The sequence below is a fragment of the Panicum hallii genome, chromosome 5 (assembly GCF_002211085.1).
Source record: "Panicum hallii strain FIL2 chromosome 5, PHallii_v3.1, whole genome shotgun sequence".
Classification (NCBI taxonomy): Eukaryota; Viridiplantae; Streptophyta; class Magnoliopsida; order Poales; family Poaceae; genus Panicum; species Panicum hallii.
The window spans coordinates 3491751-3511679 of NC_038046.1; the positions used below are offsets into that span (position 1 = coordinate 3491751).

General features: G+C 48.5%; 1 protein-coding gene and 1 pseudogene across 3 annotated transcripts; both read right to left on the bottom strand.

The window, feature by feature from the left end:
* Positions 1-5868: 5868 nt before the first annotated feature.
* LOC112895945 lies at positions 5869-12855 on the bottom strand. 3 transcript variants are annotated; one of them, XM_025963958.1, is made up of 14 exons: positions 12384-12855; positions 11850-11929; positions 11222-11360; positions 10824-11043; positions 10637-10737; positions 10147-10268; positions 9983-10074; positions 9558-9663; positions 9303-9457; positions 8861-8988; positions 8481-8611; positions 7784-7881; positions 6901-7680; positions 5869-6507 (listed from the first exon to the last, which is right to left on the bottom strand). In XM_025963958.1, exons 1-14 carry the CDS (start codon positions 12754-12756, stop codon positions 6420-6422), a joined length of 2613 nt encoding a protein of 870 aa, XP_025819743.1. In that variant the 5' UTR covers positions 12757-12855; the 3' UTR covers positions 5869-6419. The 3 variants fall into 3 exon arrangements, with proteins under 3 accessions (XP_025819743.1, XP_025819742.1, XP_025819744.1); XM_025963957.1 differs by having other exon boundaries at positions 9983-10268; XM_025963959.1 differs by lacking the exon at positions 11850-11929 and having other exon boundaries at positions 9983-10268; positions 12384-12787.
* A 3502-nt stretch (positions 12856-16357) lies between these two features.
* On the bottom strand, positions 16358-18508 carry LOC112891384 (annotated as a pseudogene).
* Positions 18509-19929: the final 1421 nt, after the last annotated feature.

Below are 19929 nucleotides of genomic sequence, written 5' to 3' on the forward strand. Positions count from 1 at the left end.
GTTGGAGTTTGGACGCGGTCAGACAAAGATCGGTCGGGTTTACAAGTGAGAAATAACAGCAACCCCTCGGTTTCAGAGAGCTTGACAGTAACACAGACGGGTTGTCCCAACGCACTCAGCTGAAAAAGACCACAACCGCCACTCACCATCAAGAATAGAATAGAACCATGGCAGTACTTCGTTCAGATTGGATCCCAGATGCCAAAAGGTCAGTATACCACGGACTTTCAGCACCTCATTATCGAGAAAGAAAGAGCTGTTTTTTTTTTTAATCTGCAGAAGAAGAAGAACTGCCTGCTCTATAGCATTGGTTCCTGGCAGGCCGGCACAGTATGGACGCCTTGAAAGAGATTGGTACCTTCAGAAGAAGGGTAGTGTACCATCGGCCCATACGTACAACATCGGCCCATACGTACAGCATCAATACCGCTACTACTCGTTAGGAGCAGATAGATACTTATGCCGAAAAGTTGAGCCAATCTGACGTCGATCAGCGGGCAATTAAGGGGGCTGGTTGGGGAAGCAGGCCGGCCTCGGCCGTCCGTCCATCCCCCCGCCGGCGCCGACGTGGCCGAACCCGGGCCGCGCCGCCCACGACGCGGCCGCCGGGAGGCGACGTGGCCGCCCCACGCCGCGCGCGAGCCCTCCCTTTTGGGGACTTCATCACGAGGGGGGGTGGCTGGTCTCAGAGGGTGACGTGGGAAAAGCTCAGGCCCAGGCGCCCGCAATTATGAGCGATGGCGCCGCGGGGTCGGACGGACACGGAGACGTTTAGCGCCATTGATGCCGCCGTCGCTTTACAATCCGGGGAGGGAGGGAGGGTCAACGGCCCGTCTGTCGCTGGGCACAGTGTTTTTGTTTTTCGGCCATTAAATTGGGCGGTGCCTGGATCCAACAAGCCAATGCCATCAGGGCAGTGAAGATTCCCAGGTGAATTGGGAGCCGGTAAAATGCCTTCTAAATAGATATTCTAATTATAAATAACTTAGAAATCTAGCAAAAAATCTAGCAAAAATTGAAAGACAAATCAGGACACGAATTTCTAATGTTTGAAAATTTGGATGAATTTGAAACCTACATAGAGCGATACACTGATGTGTGTGTGTGTGTGTGTGTGTGTTTTTATCAGAGGCAATCCCGCGGATAATTAGCGGTAACCGGTCGACTGAGACGGTTGACCGGGCTCGCGACAGGGAGTAATAAAGAAGCGGAGGCATGCAGCTCAAGTGTTGACCTGGGGGAGGAGCACGAGCAGGGTGACGTGGAGCTCCGTTTAGGAGGAAGCCACTTCTGTGGCCCTCGTCTGTTGCCATGGGAACATCACTAATTGAGCAAGCGTCATCTGTTGCCCACTGTGCTAGCTACCTCTGCGGCCCTTTGCTTGTCCAGTCGGTCCTCTTGTCTCCGGCGGCCAGCTTCTTCTTGGAGGATCCGGATTATTCCTTCACTTTCCTGCCGGTTGCTTGACTCGCCAAACCAGCAAGAAAAGGAGACACATTCGTTCTAGCAAGAAACTGGCTGTAGCACGCACCTTAATTAACTGAAAAGTAAGTAACTAATCAGAGATTATGTATGCTTGCTTGACCACTGTGGTACTGCTCGTTGAATGTACATGCACCACAGGCATACTTTACTACAGGCAGCATGCTTGCAAGTTACTGCAACGTACTACGCTGTGAGATAAATATGTTAACGATAGCAGCTAACTGTCCACAGCGTCACAAAGTCAATGCCAACTAGGTATCTCTATTGTAGTCTCCAGGTGACGTGGCAGAACCTTGTAGACCGTTGCTATCTTACTGCTGTACTGCATGTCCTTGCTATCATAGTTGGTACTCCTCCTACCTGCCTAGCTGCAGCTATGCTTTACGCGATCGCCACCGGAGCTCGCGTTGCATGTGTGAAGACCGGGGATGCTGGGATTAATGAGCGAGGTCGACGGGCAATGCTGGGATGATGAGCGAGGTCGGGACGTCGTGCTCAGCGTGCAGGGGCAGGACATTAAGGAGGGGTGTGAGAGTGAACATGGCTGACTCCGCGGAACGAGGCTGACGCGCAGCTCTACAGACCCGTCGACATGGCGTGCTGCTGACCAGCCACTGATCGAGCCCAGCAGGAATTATATATATATATATATAAAAGCCCAGCAGGAGGAGAGCTCTGCGTCTCTCGCGCTCGCTCGCTCGCTCTCATTAACTCCCCGGCGGCGTCAACCGACAGCGACCGCCGGCGGCCGATCCATCCTTCTCGACCGCCGTCCTCAACAGACCGCTGTATTGCATTGTCCGCCGTACACAGACCGCCGCTGCGCTAAGGCAGACCGGAATAATTTCGGTGCTCCGGCGCGGCGGTTACCATCATCGACGGCGACGTGCGTGCGTGTGCGTGCGTGCGTGCGCGGTTAATTTTTTTTCTTCGAAAGCATATAATTAGGCGCGGCGGACAGAGGCGTTTCATTGACCACCGGCGGCGGGCGCGCGCCCCCGGCCGGCAGATCGAACGATCGAGGTCGTCGTCGACGGCGACGACGACGATGGTCTCCGGCCGGTCGAAGGTTGGCGCAACGCACACGCGTGCAGCTGTGCGAACGAACATTCTTCGTTCATTGGCGGCACCAATGAGATGTGCACTCATGCTGTGCATGTCCGGCCGGTCATGGATGGATTCCGTGGCGTTGGACGACGACGACCGCCTTTGGACCCGGCCGGTTGACGGGACCGGGTTCAATGTAACGTGGCCAGGCGTCCCCTGGTAAAGCTAAGCAATGCTCCATCCATGCAAATGCATGCACCATCCATCGTCCGGTCCTGTGCGCATGCCTCCTTGTGGCGTGGTGAGCGGCATGCGTCCGGATCATGCAACTTGACGCGCGCTTTTGGACTCGGCCGCTAACCGCAGCCGGCGACCGGTGTCGTCGTGTAGCCCGGGCGGCCGGCCGGCTGGTGGTCCTGCGGCACGAGTCAGCGCGGCGGCCGGACGCCGCCGCCGCACAAGTGGCGCGCGCACGAGCCAGCTCGGTGCGCGCACGCCTCGGTCGCTTTGTGTGTGCTTCGCGGCGGTGCGCGAGGCGGGCCCGTACATGGGCGCGCGCGCCGCATCCTGGGAACTTGGAAGGCAGGCGTACGTGGCGGCCTTCTTTACGTGCGTGCGTACGGATGCGTACGTGGCATGGCCGCACCATTATTGTTTGGTCGATTGCCTTATCGCCATGCATGCATGCTATGCTGGACACTGATGTCTGATACGCCCGTACGTAAGCGTAGCTGGCTAGCCAGCCGTTAAAGCCCACGGGACGACCGAGATCCTCTGTCTGGTCGACGGCCGGGCTACATGTACACGCCAAGTGTGCACGTTCCGTACACGAAACCGTCGCCGGTGACACTTGGCGATCCAGTTCGGGGTGCCTCAATGCCTGCCTGCGTGCGTTCCCGCGGCAGCTGCACAAGCAAGTCATCTTCTCGAGCCAGCGAGCGAGCGAGCGAGCGAGAAGCAGCTGCAAGCTACTCTACCACTCCGTCTTGGGTTGGGTTTGGACTTTGGAGTGGATGCATGCACCGCATCGGAAATTCGGAAGAATGCGGTGAAGGACTCGGGGGCCACCGCAGAGACTTTGGTCAGTCGGGCCGGCCGGGTCAGGGCGGCGAACCACTACTACACTACTCCGCCTAGATATAGTTCGAATGTTATTGGCAGTATACATGTACCCAATAATGCCAGCACGACAATAAGGGCATTGGTGTACACCGCGTGCTACTTCTCTTGCTTGTCCTGTACGTGTGAATTTGTGCACAGATGATTGCCCTCCAACCTCGCCGTCGTGGTCATGGAGTACTTGTGGCACGTTCGCCGGCCGCGGCCGCCGCCTCGCGTTTACGCGCACGCGATCTTGTTGCTACTACTGGCAGTAGCAGGACTGTCCTGTCCTGGGCGGCGCCCGGCCGGTTGACGATGCGTGTCTGAACGGCGACGGCGTGCGCGACCCCTCTCTCTCCGCTCTGACCGGCACGCATGCTGACTTCGCGCCTCCTCCTGACACCTGGCCGCTGTCCGCCTACCTACCTGGGTACGGCCCAGCTGCTGCTCGCACGCCAGCGTGCGGTGCGAGTGCGGCACGCCAGCAGCACCGCCGTCCTCCGGCGCGCCTGGCGTGGAATTTCCGGCTCCGTCGGCCGGCCGGCCGAGGAAGATCCACCACTGATGCATCATGTCACATTTATTTGTATCCGATCCACCGGCGGCGACGAGGCGATCAAACGTCCACCGCGCGTCTCCGGCCGGTGTGGCGGTGCTCCATCGTCCCCGCCTTTCCTTACTTGCCTCCCCGGTCAGTGAGACCACAACACATTGCCAGCCGGAAAGAAAGCCCGAGGAAAACCTGACGCCAAGATTTTTCTCCTCTCAGGGGAAAGAAAGGTGCGGAACCGTGACCGTGGCGGTGGATTTCGTTTCGATTCCGGGATGCACGCGGCGGCGGTGTTGGGTACGGGGAGCTAACCTCTGAAGCTTCGTGGCGCCCCGGCGGTGCAGAAATTTTGAACGGAACGGGACGGGACGGGGCCTGACCGTACCCGCGGAGACGAGAGAAGGAACGAGCAATGCGTGCGTACAGACGTGCAGGTGTCTCACTTTGCTACGTCAGATCGATTGGAAAAAGGGGGGGGGGGGGGGGGGGAAAGGGAGAAAGAAAATGGCTGGATCGCATTGGCACATCAGATTCCGGCCTTACTAAATGAGCAAGCAATCGCTAGCTAGCTGCATACTATCAGTTCGATCAGCAATTTGGATGAGCACTCGCAAATGACATGTCATGGTGATCGATCGATCGACCGCATCGAATTTATCATCTCTACCGGTCGACGCACTTGCCTTTTGGTTTGTGCTCATCCAAGAAGCATACTCCTAGCGAACAAGTAGTAGTTGAGTTCAGAGAAAAAACTGTTTAATTTTATCCAGGGATGCATGGATGCCTGGACCGGCCTGATCATCACCCTCCTTGGCGGCGGGCGTCATCACGTACCACGATGATATTCCTCCTAGGGTTCTCTCCAATCCAATCCAATCTGACGGAGATGATGCCACGCACAACCTTTCTGCAGGGCCGAATCATCTCTCATCTCCGCACCCTTTTCCCCAGGAGATGATCAGATGACGACGGCGAGCGAGCGAGCGATCTCGACAGGTTTGTCAGGGCATCCCGTGGCGTGGGTCCCTGGCGCGGAAGGAAAGGGCCACGGCAGCTTCGTTCACCCGCTCGCGCGCTTTCCGGCTGCTGGCATTTGCACGCAGCGCTTCAGCGTCGTGCTCGCCGCATGGGAGATGAGGTCGCTGAGGCGATCCGGATACACGCAGTTGTAATCCTCCTCTCTCGTCCATCTCCATTCAAGTCACAACGATATGGAGGGTACGGTGGCTGTCTGTATCCTCATCACCTCCTGGTTGGCACACACCAGCGGTGCATACAATACAACATACCTTGCTTCTTCTTTTTTTTTGGGCAATGCAAGTGTACCTCATTGTCTCTACGTACGGGAGATCTCTGAATCTTAGAACGAATACTTTGTTTTTGCGAGATTAATAACCGGTGTGATTTAAAAGTGATCCTGACAGCAAGTCAATGGCATGGAAGTCTTGCGCTTGTAACTTCCAAGTTACCTTTTTGACCGAATGGGAGGAGTTGTCCTTTTGCACTTGCGAGTAAAACTCACCTTCAATCATGTAGACCTGCAGCTTCACAAGTCATGCCTGCGGCAACCGAGTCAAAAATGCTCCTCGTAACTTAATGCAAATGCTCTAGTTACATGACCTTTGGTCGGACGGAACAGGAAGGCTGGAATTCTTTCAGACTTCCGGCCAGCACAAAGTAAAACGTAATGTGGAGGAAACTTCATCCAGCAGCCATATTTTTTTAATTCAGTAAGCAGATGTTGTACAGCCTGGTGATGCTTTCATATTGTACATTTGATCATAGCTACATACATGACCATACAAAGGTATCAAAGTTACACCACCGTTTGAAGCAGAATTTTGATGCTAATAGGCTAGAATCTACTGCACTGATGCTTATAATCTACTATACTGGTTGATCTCAGAGCAAGCCTATCCAAGGCTGTGTAATAACAAATTTTGATGCTATGAATAGGTTCTAATTCTAATCTAATCTACTACGCCGGTGGTTATAATCTACTACACTGGTTTCATAAATAACAAAGCGGGTCTCGTTTGATCTCAGAGCAGGCTGTGTACAACAATGCTGAGATCTTCCAAGTAATCCTCACCAGAATGGTATGCAGATGGCATGTTTCGGCCCTAAACTCTTCTACTTGCAGACAACAATGTAACCAGCAACCAATATTGCACATAGAGCATGCATGTGATCCTAAAGTATGTACAACAAAGAAGGCAAGCGCCAGCCAATAGATTTATACAGCATCCTCTGCAGCTGACATATCATGCGTGAGCTGCTCCCGTTTCCGTGTTTCTATAACCTTTTGCATGGCATACTGACACCTACAAACCATAAAGGTCATTTTCTGTTAGTTCGGAAAATAAATCAGACATTCTTTGCACTTTTTCTGTACAGTTAAATAATTGATTTCGCATATATAAGGATACGTGAATGCACATCATTGCTATTCACTAGCTAGCTAAGTTGTACAATTATTCTTGCCAAACCCTGCAATATGTAATCCAAGGTCCAAATAAGTGCCCATATGCTGCTCCATCAAAATATGCACAATTTATGTTACTTAGATTGATTGAAGGGCTAACTGAAACGGTGTAATTTCAACACTGCTAATATAGGATGGTCTGAAATTCATACTAATTTTTCATTTGGAATAGCACAGAAATATATCCCTTACACAAATAGAACTTCCATGAGAAGGGTTTTTGAGGACATACCTCCAAGGGAGGTGATCAAGGAACATGCGAGGCGTCACAACAAGGTCGATAAAATCTTTCCGATTAGCGATAAATGCTTTGTAGCTCTTGTTCTTGCGACGAGTCACAGTTGTCTTCTGCAATGGAGAGGTACTCTCCTTTACTGGAACAACATGAACAACAAGGCCAGGAAGATAAACCTCTGGCGACTGTCCTTCAGATGAGCTTATTGTACTGATGTGGTCATTTGAAGCAGATGTGAGTTCAGTACCATTATTGAAACGAGGCAGTCTGTACCCTTCACCGCGTTCATAAAAGTCACCTTCTCGAATCCCATTCTCTCTGTGTGCACTACTAGCTTCTCCACAGTGTGAAACATCCGAAAAACCACGGGAAACAACAATGCATTTCCCTCCATCACTGGCAGTAGTCATTCTAGATCTGCCCAACTCATAATTAATTGCTGCTGTGGAGCTAATTCGATATTTTGGGGTATTTACCAAGCAAGATATTGCTTTGCCAAAGAGAAATAAGCCACCTCTGATTGTATGCATTGGATTCCTTCCTCGCATTTGATCATTACTTAGCTTAGGCTCACTGGCTGTCTGCAGAGCACCAATTGAAGCACAGTGCTCTATTGCATTTTCCTCATCTGTTCTGGCATTCATGATTCCACCAACTAGTTTACCCACTTTAGCAGAATTGGGCGAAGTCTTTGAGAGAGCCTTCACAGCCAAACTGCGCAATCTAATCACCGAGTTCATGGATAATCGTGCAGAGAATTCATCATTGTGGACTATGCTGTGAGTGATGGACAGTATATCAGAAATCATATGTTGCTGCCAACATTGGCAAATAAATAACTATCTGGTAAAGTCCGCTTGTAAAAGATTTTAAGTTTCACCTTGTAACAAATTGTGAGCAGGCATCTGCTATCACATAATCCACACATGGTGCGGCTCCATATGCATACACATGTAATTTCGGGAATCGCCTGTATAGCTGTGTTTTGTGATACAAAAATACCTCAATTGCATGAAAATAAACATTACATTAAACAATACAATAACTAAGCTTTGCATTCTAGAAAAACCTTAAGCATTTCTTGCTTCATTTATCACCCAATTACCGAGCATTTTTGCATATTTTTAACTCGCATTGCAAAGCAAGGGATTGTCTGTTCAGATAAGAAAGTTTATTTTGGCTAATATAATAAAACTCGATCTGCGAGGGGCAAGCTGCCCCCCGAACATTGTATAAGAGAAGGTCTCTCACGCAGACCGAGAAAAACCCCGAACCCCCTCCCCACCCTTACACGGGGGCGCCGTTACCCATGTGAGGGCGGGCCGGGACCTTCCTTTCGTGCTTTGGTATGGTGGCAGGCGAGGGGATTTTTTTAACCCCAGGCTGAAATCCGCTCCCACGGGGAGTCGAACTCAGGATCTGAGGAGGTGCTACTTGAGCCCTCTAACCAAGTCAGCTAGAGGGTGGTTCGCTCGGCTAATATAATGAGTTTACGAAAGTTTATTTGGCTAATATAATGAGTTTAACTTCCTAGATGTGATCTGTACAGGAGAAGGACTAGGATTCTAACAACTTACCTTGATACCAAGAAGGGCAGCTACAGAACCTCCTAAAGAATGTCCAACAATTTCAATATTGTACCCATTGCACTCACAACCATCCCCAAGAAGAGAAGATAAGAATCCAGCCGTCACTGTGTCTGACTTATCTGCAGGCAGTTCCATAGCAGCTGTTAATGATACGGCACCTCAAAGAATAAGGCGATAGAGTAAAAATATACTGTTAAAAAATTATCCATTGTAGCAAATGAGGAGTTCTTGCTTGTAGTTAATGCAATACTAGGTCCTGACCTAATAATACTTTTAATTAAGAAGGGAAAAAAGGGAAACGAAGCATATAAAGATAATCTAACATGCTCTGCACGTAAAAGATAAATAATGCATGCTGTCTTGTTGACCTTGGTGTATGGGCTGTCCCTCAAGTACTGCGTACAGCTCTCGAGCTGATTCAACAATTCCTGCATGTCCATAGTGTGGAAAAGATGACAGGACGGTATTCTTCAGTTGAGGGGACAATTGATCAGAACTGCAATAGAACAAATCATCTCATCAGGCAAAAGAAGAGTTGAATTCATAACTGAGTTCAGAGGTAACATCAAGGACATAGCGACTTAGATCAATTTTCTAGAACATTTTGGCAGGTTCATTCAGCAAACTAGTAGGGATAATACGGTCTAAAAAATCGTCAACCTATATATATGTTCGGTCACCCTCCTTTCAGAACATAAATGCAAAGGTCATTTACTCATTCCTCTTTATACATTTTTTGCAAAAATCGAAATCCAGAGTTAACCTAAATAAGTTACAGTACAACAAATCAGGCAAAGTTACAGTGAGTACTTGATCAACCCATCCAAGTCATCCATTGTAAGGTTACATTCCTTACACAAGCCATCGGTTATAACATCTTCTGGTGTCTCAGTTCCACGGATAGCAATGACTACTGTACTCAAATCATGCAAGACAACCACAAAATAGGCAGCCTCGCGTTTTGTCTGCAAGCAGAAAAGAAGAGAGCTCATCTAAAGAAAGGAAAAGAAACTGATCACAACAAAAATGTAACTATAATTTGATGTACAGGAAGTTCTGATTTACCTGGCTAACACGACCTTTTCGAAGGACTTCGGGGGCCACATTGGCATATTTTAGGAAAGCAGCTGCATGCCCTCTCCAGCAGTTATCACCTTCAAGTATTGGTCGTCTGCAGAAATAAAGTTCTACAGGCATGATTACGCAGCATTCAACAAATGAAACATCTTTTGGAGCCACAACTTGTTGGCTTGGATGCAAATTTTCTTTCTTTCTTGTGTAAAGAATCCATTTTACTTTTGAATGCAATGGAAAGGTAAGGACAGCTCCTATGCCATTGCCAATCATAAGTTCACAGCACTGCAAAAGCATGTATTATCAAATTTTGCAGAGATTATCAGGCAACAAGAAAACATACCGATCTCTACAGTTGACACAACATAATCTAATCGATGCCAGAAAAGTATTTTGAAAAGGCACACAATATTTACCTAAGACGAGTCCATGGAGTTAAAACACCTTGCCGATTTAGCCACACACAGGGAAACATAACTGGATTCCTTCCAAAATCAAGCAGTGGACCCTGAAAAGAGAATACCTTCAATGTGTCTGGCAAGAACTGGAAAGGAGACAGAGCAAGGATGTAGGGAATAACTGTATAGGCAGCTTCAGCAAATGGATGAAAGAGAACAGCCTCTTGGATGAGATCTTGAGGAGCCTCCACTAGTTCTTTCGAAATAACTGTGGACAACTTAGATTTCTGCAGTAGCGAAAGCCCTGAAGGAAAATCATTTGGGATACAGATGACTGTGGTGAACAGTAATATCATGAAACCACATCATCAGGCTTCGTTTTAAAAGAAATTTCACCTTATTTTATTAGCGAAGGCAAATAATCAAAGTCCCAATATAGTTCCTTAAACTACTTTTGGCCTTTAAAAGGTTCATGATGCAGAAACAACAGCTTCTAGATCATTTTAGCCGACTACTTGTCTAATGTAGCTCGATCTTAGTAACAGTGATGCTTGTGATTTTTTTTTGAGAGGACCGATGCTTGTGATTTTATCCATTAGGCAAAGATAAATCATGTATATATCACCAAGACTGAACAGAAGTGAGTTTTGGATTGCAACGTAAACAACTAACCTGCTACGAGCTCAAGATGACCAGTTCCAGATGCACGATAAGCCATAAGATCACCCAATAACTTTGCCACGACACATATATCATCATCTTCCAACACACTCCTAGCAAGGTTAAGAGCAAAGTCACCGAGATTGTTCAAACATTAATGATATTAGGACATAAGAACGTGGACCAGAGGGGAACATACGAATACTTAACCCGCCCTAGACAGCACAAAACTTCACGGATTCCATGATCAAACACCTCCCGGTAGTGTGCCCTCCACGCAATATCATGGGATGCATAAAATGATCTCCACCTTAGTACATCAGAACCAGTAGCGCATTGAACTATAATTGCCACCCACATACTGACAAGAAAAGTTATTATCAAGATACGCTTCCAGTCATTGTTTCCCTGATTTTGTCCTGACAAAATTCAGATAACATTACTCAGTAATTAGCATTAAAAGCTGCCGATCCTTATATGGCACATAGAGTCTTCAAGTCATACACGCTATGTCAAAAATAATTGCAGGATCTAAAGGAATATATATCAGAATTTGTTTCAACAAAAAGAATCTTAATTATGACATTGTGCATGAACCTGAAAAGCACTGTTTTAAAGACCCTCCAGCTAAGATATCCTTCATGATGATACACATCAAATAAATTGCCGACACAAATTGCAGCATCGTGATGACCATTCCAAATCGTGTCCACCAAAGCCATCTCTTGTACCGTAGCTGTTCACAAAAAGAATAAACTTCAGATACTACTACAGGGAATCTAATTCTAAGTCAGATATGCATTCTGTTAACACTTAAAACGCTACAATGAAATTAGTTTAGAAAAATAACAATACAAGGACAAACTATTGCTAATCAAGCTCTCTCTTGGATGAAGTAATTGTGACCATCCCATGGTGTCGAAGGGAAAATTACCCAAAAAAAGAGAAAAAGAACCGGAGGAAAATCATCAGCGTGGTTTTATGGCAAGTTCAGAACACTTGCATTCAAAAACCAAAAAGGAATAATTCAGTTAACACATATCTCTCATTTCTCAACAAATAATGATCTTCTCTCGTGAACCATGATGGAGACAGAGATGTCAAAGTTTCAGCTATGTTAATGCTGCAAGGTGCAGAGGAAGTGCACATGAATGAGCAGCCAGCATGCTCTGGGGTCAGGGCTCCCCCACCAGTCTACCGAATGAAGTAAAGGTTCAAGTCTCACAATGTCATCTCCACGAATATCTCGGGGCCCGATGTCTGAAACCACCAAGCGCACCACATGATCACTGCCTCCCACCAGGCCTGGAAACCCAATTTACAAGGTCGATAACTTGTCTTGTCTACATGGGAATAAAAGGTTGCTCTTTGGAGCACGGACTTGCTCATATTCGGCAAGGGTTCAGTTCAGATAACATTACCACACCACATGCTTTTTGAACGATTAATTACATTGCATTTTAGGAACTAGTATAAATCTGCAATTTACGGTGGATTAAATAGAACACTACCACACCACATGGTTCGGTTTCTGAAGCAAGCAGGTTAGTATGGTGCGGTTCGATCGATGAGCATACTGATAATTGGTTTGGTGCGGTTTTGGTTCGGGTCATAGACCATTAGCAGCTTGAACTACCACACCACATGCTTTTTGAACGATTAATTTCATTGCATTTTAGGAATTACTAGTATTAACCTGCAATTTACAGCGGATTAAATAGAACACTAGGCTGCATTAAGCTATGAGCTTGGAGCATACCCTTGAGAGTTGGCGGAGGTCGCGCTCGCTGTCGACATGGGCCCCGATGGCACCGGCGGCAATAGCTGAGGCGGCGGCGCCCTGCGCGAACCCCGCGACCGCAGAAGCGAGGAGCCTCGCCGCCGACGCCGCGGACGCGACGGCGGCGGCCGGGCCGAGGGCGCCACCCCCGCCGCAGCGGCGCAGCGCGACGGCCGCGACGGCGGCGCCCGCGGAGGCGGCGGCGGCGTTGAGCAGCGCCGCGCAGGCGGTGGCCCACCGGACTGTGGACAGCACGCCGGCGGCCATGCGGGTTCCGCCTCGGCTCGGCGGCGGCGGCGGCGGAGGCGACGAGGTGGAGTGGAGGCGCACGAGGCCAGCACTGGCTGGGCATGGACACTGCCTGGGTTTCTTATGAGTGGGGAGAGGCTGGGCCCGGCGTCAGTGACAGCGCGGGCTGTACCGCCATTTGGTCGGTAGTTGAGCTGCTCGGTTTTGCTGCGCGCTTTCTTACGGAGAAGCTGGCCCGCGTACGAAGACGAAAGCAAATTGCTTCGACGCGATTCTCGTGCTACATCACTGACCGGTGGGCCCGGGATGGATCCAGATAATTGTTTGGCCCACTGGTCAGCTACTGATGGCAACAGTCGCACGAAAGCCTTGGTCTGCACTCATCGCTGCGTCTCCTTTCCAGGTTAGAAGAAAGTTCGCTGGAATCCGGTGCGACCTGTGTGGGCCAGAACGGGACTGGTCCGCCCCGGGCCCCACACGTCATCTGGATGCCTTTATGTGTGGGCCCGGGTATTTCGGTTGGAGTTAGTGGTTGTCGCGTAGCTACTTTTTTTAATGATGATGACGTGGTTCATTTCTAGAACGAGGTTTTTAAATCGGGTCATCGCGGAAGGTCGCCGTGGTCAACGCGGAGGGTCCACTCCCACTTGGCGAACACAGCCGACAGCTGTCACCTGTTAATCCCACGAATTTTTTTTGAAAAAGGTTAAAAAAATAAATACGATAAAGGGGTGCCGATTGGCAAAACTTCGAAAAATGGGTACCACACATCCGATCAACGGGCGGGAGGCGTGGGGCCGGGGACCTCCCGCCCATCCAACGGGCAGGAGGTTCCAAACCTATTTCCAGACCCCTCCCGAGAGCCTCTTCGCGAATAATAAACTTCTCTTATTCGCGAAGAGGCCCCCGAGGCATCCCGCCTACCAACGGGCGGGAGGTCCCCACCTACTTATTTTTTATTATTTTTTGTTGAAATTTATATTTTACGAACTATTTAAAATTCATACTTTTTTCAAATACAAAATTTATTCACCATACTCTTTTGTATAAATTTAGTTCAATTTTACGAAGAAGATTACTTTATCTAAAATTCGTATGAAGATGGTTAAACGATAACGTTTTGCAACGTAGAATCCAAATATTACGATAGTACGATACAAATACATATAATGGTCTGTTAAAATTACAAATACACATCCAGGTATGATACAAACTCAACGCGGCAAATATTACACATGAGCAAACAACGTTCAAATAAAATTATAACTAAACAATGCCTGATGTCGTAGTAGCACTCGATCGCGCGACGTCTCCCACTCCTTGATGCAACTAGAGGTCTTCCATCTGTAGCATCACCTGTAGGGCTAGCTTCAGCAGAACTATGCCCAGCATCATTGTTCGGACAACGTTTATACGTCTGTCCACTCTAGTTACATGCACTGCAGCGCTGTATTCTCGTACGGAGTTCTGACTCATCCATATCATTACGAATACGCCGTGTCTGACGGCGCCCTCTCTTAACCCGAGCTGTTCTTGGGTCTGGAATATATATCACAGGATTCGCTGCCTCAGTAAACGATCCAACCATACGGAACCCATAGATCTCATACTGCTAGGTGCTGGTAATTATCTCCTTTATGAAGTAATGGGAAACATATATATCGACAGGATGTCCAATATCCGCACAAGCAGCCATTACATGAGAACAAGGTATGTGCAGCAACTTTGGCCTCATGCATGAGCAACAACAAGTTCCATCAAACCTGAGAATGCACTCCTTTACAGGAGTTTGACGTCTCATGCCACGTCGTGCTCTTTCTTTGGGAGCTACCTCAAATTTGAGTTCCAGTGTACCACATTGCCGTAAGTGGTGTAGCTGGGCGCTAGCTGCCTTCTTGGTCATATAATCTATCATCATTCTCCCAAAATATCTGTCAGGATCTTCCATATATGCTTGATTTTTAGTGAACCGAAGTAATCGGTATACCCGTGGACGATGAATTCCACAATTGCAATCAATGGAAGCCCACAAACACCTCGTATCATCCAATTGTAAACCTCGGCAAAGTTGGTGGTCATTATGCCCTACCTTGCACCATCGGTATCGTAAAGCAACACTTCTCTTTCGGTTCATTCTCAATCCATTCAGAAAATATTTTCACCGCTGACCCAGACCTTCTGCGAGTACGTGCAGTATCTGTTGGCAAAGGACACAAAGCTGCCCTCACTTCTTTTCTTCTCGATCAGTTCATCAGAGGATTCTGGTGCACACTGACAAGGAGTACCAGTGGCCATTGCCAATGACTTGCATTTTGCCGATAAGTTAACCAGTCCTCGTTGCTTGCAAGTGGCATCAGCTCCCAGATCAAAGCGTGAGTGGTACGATTCATGACGCACTGAACACTCACAGTGTGTGTCTCCTGATTAATCCTTAATCCGCTCATTAACCAGTTTCACAGGGATTCAAATGTCCTCTCATGCGGTCTGGTAATTCCTCTGACCGCACATTTCAATTCATTTAAATCTACCCCATTCGGCCCATAAATCACATTTCTTTCTCTGTAATATATACTGAAAATACCCTTCTCGAAAGATATATCTGTCAATCATTAATAAACTAGTTATACTACATATTAATACACAACGACCCTAAGTTTCAGCGATTCCTAGATTATATTTTCCAGATTCTAAACTATTCAGAATATAAATTATAGTAAAAATAATTGAAAATACTAAAAACTACTCAAAATATAACTACCCTAAGAAATATTTCCTAGATTATAGTTATTTTCAAGTAATTATACGACTAGAATGAGAATATACCTCCAAACCGACGTATGAACAGGGCTTCGCCGCTTCCTCTTCTCACTTCCTCTCCTCCCTTTCTTTTTTCCTAGTTTTGCTGAATAAAATAGGAATTTAGGGGCAGGTGGGGTGCTTATATAAGGGGGGTACCTCCCGCCCGCCCAACGGGCGGGATGCCCTTCTACCTCCCGCCCGTTGGGCGGGCGGGAGGCCTTCGCGGCCGCGTCAGGGGTCTCTTCGCAAATAAGAAAAGTTTCTTATTCGCGAAGAGGCCTTCGGGAGGGGTCTGGAAATAGTTTTGGAACCTCCCGCCCGTTGGATGGGCGGGAGGTCCCCGGCCCCACGCCTCCCGCCCGTTGCTCGGTCGGAAGGTACCATTTTCTGAAATTTTGCCAATCGGCACCTCTTTTCGAATTTAATTTTTTTAATCTTTTTCTAAGAAAATTCTTAATCCCGCCCGCCTGGTTGCATATAAACACAGGCCCAGGCCTGGTACGCTGCTTGATGTTCACCGAGGCCCATAATACGTATGTCTATGTTTGGGCTCAATCCGGGCGCTATAATGTGCGTCCGGCCCAAGTGCGCCTTTTTCTTTTCCCGTCCTCCGGTTCCCGTTTGTGCTAAATTAAACCTTGACGAGGTCAAACGTAAGCTTAAGCCATACAAACCTTTGTCAAAAATCTTATTTAATGGAGTATTATCTTACAAACATGCGTGCGTGCGTCTAAACCCGTACATACTTTGAGATTTTTTAGCCCCCCCCCCCCAAAAAAAAAAGACCGTACACACATGTACGATCGATGAACTTAAAACCCTCTACTCCACACGTACATGGATGTACTCCAAGTAGGAGGACGACCGGTACATGCATGTGTAGTGTATTCGTGCGATTTTTATCATCAGTTTGTGGGGTGCTTGAGCTTTTGTTGGGGCAGCATCCCCTCGACGGAAGCCGTCCATGCCTTGCCGTGCGCCTGGTGCTCGAACAGCAGCTGCACCGTCGCCCCTCCCGGCGTGCTCAGCGCCAGCGGGAAGAGCCGCCGGCCGTCCACCACTGCCTCGCCGCCGCCGCCGCTCGAAACCACCAAGACCTCATCTGATTCACGCATGGTATATTGCACATGATGAATAGCTGCAAGGTCGATCTGATAGCGCCCCATGATTTTGGTGCTTAGCGCAGACCACAGCAAAACCTGACGGGGCTAATTATCTGCCGTGTATCCCACGGTGCCATGATGCTGATGAAGTGATCGATGAGCACAGTTCAGACTGTACGTAGATGCATGTTTCCTCCACTCTAGAGTCTAGACCTAGATGCTCCAATGTAATTAAGAGTAGTACGTAATTGCTTGGATCTCTTACGTACAGTCCTTGTGGGTGGCAAATATGCCCCGCAGGAGCTTCTTTCCCGGCCTCAGCACCACCGTGCCGCCCTGCAGGAAGATGGCGGCCGTCCTCACCCGCACCCTTCCTGCGTATGTAACACCCAAACACCATTGGACATTGATCGATACACTCTCCCTCCCCCCATGCAGAAATCTTAGGGATCAGCCATCTTAGTTTCTGAGATCTCTGGTCGTGCAGAGAGCAAACGCGAGCAACACAGCATGCAATACTGAGTCGTTGATGTCTTATATTACCACAAGGCAGGCAGACCCTGAGAGTTGTGCCTTTCTGGATGCTAGCTCGGATGCTGATGGAGTTGCCATCGCCGCCGATTCCTCTGACGTCGGCTGCCCTGATCCTCAACGCCGCAGCACCCCTCAGAGCTGAGAGAAAAGGCCAAACAAACAAGAACTGGTGGATGATGATGATCAATATAATTAACACCGGTGAATTATTCTATCAAGTTGTTTTCGTTAATATGCTACGTATAGCGCTATGGTTACATACATGTGGCAGCGGTGTCAGTGAGTGCGAGCAGCTCCGCCGGGGAGCGGCTCTCGCGGCCGGCTCTCACGGCGGACGCGACGCGTGCCCGGTTGGCGCCGCCGGTCTCCGCGGCCTCGGCGCAGACGGTGGCCACCAGCGCGGCGGCGGACGCGAGCACCGCGCCCATCGATCCTTCTGTCGCCGCCGCCGTCCCTCGCTGCCGGCTGGCTCAGCTCGCACACTGACACCATGCCCGCGACCGCCGCGGCGAGCTGCGCGACGGACACGGCCGCGTGGGCCTGCGCCGAGTGCAGCCGCAGCTCGTCCTTCCTCCTCCGCTGGCTCCCGGTGAGCGACACGGCGCTCAAGAGGAACCCTCGCAGGACCGCCCTCATGTGCCCGGCGTTGAGCCGCTGAGTTTTTTGTCCATCCGGATTGAAAAACAACAAAGAAACGATCACACTGTACCGATCGGTTACGACAAGACACTCACTGTAAGCAGCCAGTGCCCAGTGGTGCTGTTGTGTTACTGCAGTTATAGATATATGCACAGCGTGTTCTAATATAATACTGTTTGTAAGTGACAGCTACTAATTAATGTGCCTTGTTTTCAAGTTACTGTGTGTTTAATTTTTTCTTTAATTTTTTTTTGTTTCGTAGCATGCATGCCACTTGTCACAGTATGCCATGATGTTTTCTCTACTGTTTCTTATCATCAGAGAGCGTGCATGCGTACCCAGGCAGGTTGCTGGGGTAGCAGCTTGTTCCTGCGCCGCACGGTGGAGCGAGGCGTCCCTCGGGCCACCACAGTTCCATCCCATGTCTCGTCATCAAACAATTGGCCAATTCCAGCCATGGGACGGGCGGCGTCGAGATGCTCGTCTTCTGGCTCACCTTCGGTCACCTCGTGATCTGCTGGCTGAAGACGGTCTTCAGGAGCTGATGATCCCAGCTGGGTCTTGTCGTCAGCAGAAAAAATATTTGTGGCAGATGTTAGAAGCAAAGCAAGCCAGAACGATCTTAACTTTCATTGTAAATTGAAGCTAATAATAATGAAATATCCGTTGGAAAAAGCCGTGTATGCCAAACATACGCTGCAGGCCGGCGAGAGTATCCGAGGAGGCGGGGTTCCACGTGCGAGAAAGGAACTCCATGGCCTGCTCAGGCATGGCCGCCATCTCCGCGGCCGGGTGGCAGATGCTGGTAGTAGAACGCCGCCGTGATTTCTCTCTGCAACGTCTAGCCGCCTTCTGCGCATCTATCGGCCTGATCTGTTCCTGTTTAAACATTCATCTTAACATTAGGTAGCTAGCTCTCCTGCATGTTCTTCTGTGAAATAAGGGGGAAAAGTAAAGCAGCAAATCTGAAGGTAAAATTGTAAAAAAGTGGCATGGTGCAAATAGAAAGCAATTAATTGTGCGAAAACAACAAAAAAAATGTGTGAAATATTAAAAAGTGGTGAAACTTATACTACAGAATCCTAGCTGACATTGTGGCAACTTAGTTTATTTTTTTTATGAAGCTGCATATGGTATATATAAAGTATGTTGAATTGAGGCAAATATATAGAGGATGGCGTCGTCACCGTTTGGTATGACGACAGGGAATGGCGGCGTATCTGAAAGGAGGCCATTCCAAACTCCACTCCTCCTCTGAAATGCTCCATAGGCACCCGCTCAATATCTGCAGACTGCAGCTGGCTAAGGGATGCAACAGAGAGTGAGATGAAATGCTTACGAGCTGGTGATGAGAAAGAGGCCTTCCTGGCACTACCTATTTATAACCAGGACCGACCTCTTACGGTTCACTATAGTACATATGACTTTTCATTACTACTCTTCAAGCATGTTTAATATAATGATGATTCTCCTCTAATTTCATACCCTGTGTCGAAGTACATATGGTTCACTTATCCTCATCAGGTTAACCATTTGAAATTAACTATACCTAAGCGGATGTATAAGTAGCTAGCTTAACATCGTATCGCAGACACAGATCTCGAGTTGACAGCTCAGTACCTTTATTTGACGGCAAGCTAGAAAAAAAATGGACAATGTAGCAAGCAGTTTGAAAGCATGGCCTAGCCGATCGACACCCGTGCACAGTACGATTTGAGAGGACACTGATCCATGTGAAGGGACCTGTCTCTTCCCCTCTTGCTAACGTTCAACTGTTCGCAAGTGTTCTACCACTGCAGACCGGCCTGCTAGCGGCCAATGGCGGCTTCCACTAACCCATCCCCCGTCAGAGCACCTCCTGAGATGATTGATTGTGTTCCCTGCAGCTGGCAACATGCTTGGTTGTGATCATGTGATCTTGTTTGCTGAAGTCGCCAGGCCTCTGTGTCTTCTAGAGATTGCATTGTGATGATGCAGTCCAGCTGCGATTTGCTGCAAATTTCTCCATTTATTCGGAGATCGGTCACATGGTGTAAGCTCCAAAACAAGACTTCAAATCCTGGTGGGATCAAGTGCGCTATGTTGGGAAACTTGCTTTGTGTCGAAATAAAATAGCTTTTTTGTTAATTGGAATATTTTTCTTTGTCGTGTTTTGAAAGGTTCTCCCTCTGACAAAGGGGCTTTTTTTTTTGAGATTACAA